The sequence below is a fragment of the Fonticula alba genome, assembly GCF_000388065.1.
Source record: "Fonticula alba strain ATCC 38817 unplaced genomic scaffold supercont2.2, whole genome shotgun sequence".
In the NCBI taxonomy this organism is placed as follows: domain Eukaryota; order Rotosphaerida; family Fonticulaceae; genus Fonticula; species Fonticula alba.
The window spans coordinates 3215909-3220795 of record NW_009242972.1 but is presented as its reverse complement, the minus strand read 5'-3'; the positions used below and the strand labels follow the sequence as shown (position 1 = coordinate 3220795).

The 4887-nt window shown below is 64.6% G+C and overlaps 3 protein-coding genes across 3 annotated transcripts in view; 1 reads left to right on the top strand and 2 right to left on the bottom strand.

Moving 5' to 3' along the window:
• H696_01668 (hypothetical protein) overlaps positions 1-563 on the bottom strand; it is a gene marked incomplete at both ends in the record, with an annotated part of 2970 nt that extends 2407 nt beyond the window's left edge. The window contains one exon of the mRNA XM_009495574.1: positions 317-563. Coding sequence (XP_009493849.1) covers positions 317-563 — 247 coding nt within the window. The remainder of the gene's footprint in view (positions 1-316) is intronic.
• A 638-nt stretch (positions 564-1201) lies between these two features.
• H696_01667 (18S rRNA biogenesis protein RCL1) lies at positions 1202-2967 on the bottom strand. Its single transcript, XM_009495573.1, has 4 exons — positions 2544-2967; positions 2249-2418; positions 1593-2140; positions 1202-1450 (listed from the first exon to the last, which is right to left on the bottom strand). Exons 1-4 carry the CDS (start codon positions 2836-2838, stop codon positions 1318-1320), a joined length of 1146 nt encoding a protein of 381 aa, XP_009493848.1. The 5' UTR covers positions 2839-2967; the 3' UTR covers positions 1202-1317.
• Positions 2968-3974: 1007 nt separating this feature from the next.
• Positions 3975-4572, top strand: H696_01666 (hypothetical protein; the record flags this gene model as incomplete). Its single annotated transcript, XM_009495572.1, has 3 exons — positions 3975-3993; positions 4202-4370; positions 4524-4572. 3 exons carry the CDS (start codon positions 3975-3977, stop codon positions 4570-4572), a joined length of 237 nt encoding a protein of 78 aa, XP_009493847.1.
• Between the last annotated feature and the right edge of the window lie 315 nt (positions 4573-4887).

The window sequence follows — 4887 nt, the reverse complement described above, 5'->3', positions numbered from 1 at the left end:
GCCTTGCTGTGGAAACTGTTGTGGATAGGCGGTCGCATCCACGCGAGGGTGCAAGGAGTACACATAGACACACACACACACACACGCACACGCACACGCACACGCACACGCACACGCACACGCACACGCACACGCACGCACACACGCACACACGCATACATAGGAGGTTAGAAGGGGCCTCCAAGGGTACAACACCAAAGGAAAAGGGTCGCAGCCGAATGGCGAATCGCATGAGGGCGTGCGGGCCTGGAAACAGACACGTATGGCCAGCCATCATGGATGCGTGCAGCACTTCCATGTGTGTCTACGCACCCACTGAGGGACTCCTCAAAGTCGAAGGAGTCCTCGCGCTCCTCCTCGACCTCCTCGTCGCCTTCCTCGGCCTGACGCTGGAGCTCACGCGCCTCCTCGTTGATGCGCTTCAGCTCTTCGCGCGCTTCGCGGGCGTCACGCTTCTTGCGACGGATGGTGGATGGCGCATTCTGATAGCGCTTGCGGCTTTTGATGACACTGGACAGCTGTGTCCGCTGAAACTTCCTGGTCGACTTCTTGACCTTGGACATGGCGGACTGGGGGCAGGCGAGGCGCAGGGAAGAGAGAGGGGGCAGGGGGAGAGGAAAAGAGAAAGAGAGAGGGAGGGGTAGAAGGATCGATAGACAGGGAGAAGGGGGGGGGGGGTGGACGCAAAAATGGGCGGCGGCGGGGGGATGGTGTGGGGAGGGGGGGGCGGGAGGGCGTCTGCCGGGATCTGTGGCAGACTGGCCGGGCGCGAGGGGCTGAGAAAAAGGCGATCTCGCCATCTCGGCTCCGTCTCACCACGTCCATGCCCCACGAGCGCGGGGTGGAGGACCATGCGCACAAGCGGCAGCATGCACACTGTCGGTAGACTGGCCACCATATCTGTCCGGGAACGCGGAGACCGGCTCAGCGAGACTGGCCACGGAACACCACACACCCGTTTCCCCCCCCTCTCGGTGGAGGCCCCGCCCCGGGGCCCATGTGTGTGGTCGGGTGATCAGCGTGCAGAAGGACAGGTGGTATATTTTCGGAGGGGGCAAGCGTGGGGAGCTGCGGCCGAGGGCAGGCAAGTGCACATGCGCCGGCCGGAGGGCGGCAGCCGCTCCGTTGGGGGTTGATCTGAGGGCGCCCTGGTGGCTCATTTTCTCGGTGCACACGCGCACAGGGGCGCCAGGAGGGAGGGGGGGGGAGGGGGGGGGGCCGAGGAAAAGAGGGAGGGAGAGGAGACACAAGGAAAGGGGGCAAGACGAAGAGGGGGACAGTGCCAGGGGGAGGGAGGTCTCCCTTTCGGACGGGACATTAGTCGATCTTGCGGTGGACGTTGGTAAAGCCGATACCCATGGCCGAAAGGAGGACTGTGCGGGACTCATTGTCAGCCTTCAACTTGAAGACAATCCCGAAGAACTCCTTCAGGTCCTGGAGGTACTGGATACTGCAGGGCATTGGGCATGGGCACGGTCAGTGAGGCACGCCACGGCATGGGAGCTGATATGCGATCGATGGGGGGCGGGGGGGGGGGGAGGGGGGGGGGCATGGAGTATAATATGTATATATGGGCTGCGTATACGACGCACGTGTAAGGGGTCAGCTTGCCGAAGCGCAGACGCGACACATCCTCCGGGCTGAGAGTCACCAGCAGGAGATGCAGATTCTGGAAGAGCGCATCGCAGATGCCACCCTTGTCGATGGCCGAGTAGAGAAGCCGGGCAACGCGGAGACCGAGCTCCTCGGGCGGCTCGCCGGCCGCGCCGCAGCTCTCGGCCGACAGCAGAGCCCCGGTGGTGGACTCAGCCACCAGGGAGATGCCATACCCCGGGGAGAGACCGGCCTCGGCGGCGGCAATCTCACCGAGGGCCGTGGTGGCGGCGGTCTTCTTGGCCTTGCGGCCGCTGTAATGATCCGCATAAATGTAGACATCCGGGATGAACTTATTCAGCAGCGACCGGGCAGCCTCGATCGAGCGCGAGGCATGGGCCGGCGACATGCGCGCCGAGTAGGCAATCCCGCGGATGCGCTTGATGCGCCCGGCGTCCGAGAAGTCCACCGCCTTGAGTGCCTTCACCGGCAGGCAACGGAAGAAGACCTCGCCACCACCGAGGGGAGGGGCGCCACGGCGGTTGATCTTCAGTGGGAGGGGCAACAGGAGGGGGGGGAGGGGGGGGGGCGGTTAGGTGCTGCATATGCGTGAGGTAGTGGGGCAGGTGGGGAGGGGGCGGGGGGCAAGGGGCACCTTCATCTCGAGGCCATCCTCGATGCCAAAGCGAATTAGTGTCGGCAGCATGACCGTGCGGATGGTGTCCACGCAGAGGTCATTGTCGCTGTTGGTGATGCCAGTCAGCGTGATGACGGTGGGCTTCTTGCAGAACGGAGCCAGAGTGATGATCGGCTCGAGGAAGTATCCTGTGCAGAGGAGACGGGAGGGGGGGGCAGGGACGCAAACCAACGCGGAGAATGTCAGGATGAGGGGCCGGGGTAGGGGGGAGCATGGTGCGCGAGAGAGAGGAAAAGGAAGACAGGACGCGCACCGATCCCACGGCTGACACCGCAATCGAACTCCAGCTTGCCGCCAATCAGGGCACCCGGGCGGAAGGTGACCGAAGACCCGGTGTAGCCGATGGTGGCATTGGTGCCATTGGTCACCCGATCAATGAGCTTCAGGAAGGCCACCTCATAGTCCACCAGGCCGGGGTCCGCCTCGTCGGTGCGGATGTTGATGATGCGGATGGCCCGGCCGCTCAGGAGGGAGAGGATGATGCGCTGGCGGAAGTAGTTGCATCCCTCGAATTCGAGGGGGGGCAGCGAGGAGACCGTGGAGCTCATGCTGCTGAGTGCCTTCCGGGAAACTGAGTGGGGGGGGGGAGCGAAAGGACGAGAAAGTGCTATCGGCGAAAGGCGAGCGCAAGTTTGGGGGACGGGGTGGCAGGAGGAGCGAGATAGGGAGGGGCGAGGGGAGATGCGCTGAATTGGAATGTGCCCGCATCCTGGACACAGGCCCTCTTGAGAACAGTGCGCTGGCCTCCGGGTGCCTGGGCCTGATCGGGGGTGTGAGGGGGGACGGGGGGGGGTGTAGACTTGCCGGTCGGAGGCGGCCACGCGTCGAGATCTCCGCCCCCCCCCCCCCGCGTCGGCCACAGAGACGGACCGCCAAATGCTCGCTCGGCTCCACCGCATGGAGGGCGTATTTTGGTCAACGGCTCATTCGGTGGCAGTTGACAATGCCATTGCAGGGCCTGGCTTCGGTGAATTTCGCCAACGGGTGTCGGTCTCGCGCATCCCCTACAGAGGAGGGAGAGAGAGAGAGAGAGAGAAAGAGAGAGGCTTGACCCGCTCTGAGGTGCGACGGGACTGGGAAGGGTGGCTCTCGGCGTGGCAACACCTTTGTACCCCGACGAGGGGGGCGGGGGGGAAGACATATGCTCAGGCATTATTATGTCCCAGATATTCCGCCTTGCGCTCGGCATGCTCTCTCGACGAGCAAAAGGCCGCCCGAAGCCTTGACATTACTGTCGGCCTGCTCCCGGACCTTGGGCCGCCCGCGGGTGAAGCGACGGGTGTTGTGTCGCCGGCCGAGTCCGGGCGGAAAGCCGCGCCAAGGGCGGCACAGGAGGCGGCTCCGGGTGGCTCTGGACCACGCATACCGGACCCAGCCCTGTGCCTCTCCTTCCGGAGGGGAGGTCAGTCGTGTAGCGGGGAGAGGGGGGGGGGGCGGTTGTGGTGGTCAGGGTGGTGGCAACGGAGTTGGGGTACTGCCGTGGGGGCAGGGCCGGACAGACGGGGCCCCAGGGTGCATGGGTATTTTGCCGCCCAGTTTCCGGCCCTCTCCGGGGACACCCTCCAGCGAAGCCCTCCTCCCCCTCCCCCCCTCTCTCCTCTCGCCTCTGCCTGCCGCTCCCCCGACTTCCCGTCTGTGGCTTCCCGCTCGCGCCACTCGGTTTCCCCTTTTCTACGCAAACGCCATGATTCCCGAGCCCCGTGGTATGTCATCCTTGTCTACCCCCCCCCCCTGCGCCCCCTTTGTCCTCCACCTCTTCCCTCTCTCTCTCTCTCTCTCTCTCTCTCTCGCCCTCTCTCCTGTTTGCCCGGTTGTGCGAGGGCATCCGTCATGCTGTGGATGCATGGCTCCGCCTTCGTTTGCTGACTCGCTTGCACTTGACTCCCCTGTCGCCCTTCTGCGATTGTGCAGTCCCGAATATCACTGCCGTCGAGCTCGACGCCGCCCAGGTCCCCCAGGCCATGCGCGACCACTGCTCCGACCTCCTGGTCAACCTGATCCGCTGCCGCCGGACCGTCTCCTACCTGCCCTGGAAGTGCACCGAGGAGCGCAACCAGTACGAGGGGTGCCAGCTGGACGAGTGCGTCTCCCGCCCATTGTGGCGCCCTTTCCCATGCACCGCCATCGTCCACCTCACTGTGTCTCCTGACCTCCTTCCTCCCTGCCTGCCTCCGTCTCTGCCCATCGCGCCGACCCTTCTGCCGCCCCTTTCCACGAACACCCCTTCCCTTAGCTACAACCGTCGCCGCATGATCGCCCTGGCCATGAAGGAGGAGGAGTAAACCCGACCGGTGTGTGCGTGATTCATTGGCCCGCTGCATCTTTGATTGGTGGCCTGGGCCTACCCTCTTACATGCCGGCCTTTCCTTCTGCCTCCTGCCGCGGCGGCGGTCTCCTTGCCACACACCTGCGTGTTTTGCGCTGCGTGCATCCTCCCGACAGTCCCCCCCCCATAGTCATTTCAGTTCCTCCTCCCCCCATTTGCCGTCCTCCTGCTGTCAGGCATCTCTGGCGCTCGCAGGAGGATGACCGAGGGCGTCCTCGCCACCCGGCGGCCAGGGGCACCACATTCTGGCGCCCTCTTTCCCCCCCCCCCC

Bases quoted from the DNA above. Each gene is read 5' to 3' on its own strand.
- H696_01667 (XM_009495573.1), bottom strand. From the start codon at position 2,838: ATGAGCTCCACGGTCTCCTCGCTGCCCCCCCTCGAATTCGAGGGATGC. The intron at 2,141-2,248 runs GTGCCCCTTGCC...CTCCCACTGAAG, and splicing joins AGGATGGCCTCGAGATGAAG to ATCAACCGCCGTGGCGCCCC. The intron at 1,451-1,592 runs GTGCGTCGTATA...AATGCCCTGCAG, and splicing joins GGCAAGCTGACCCCTTACAC to TATCCAGTACCTCCAGGACC.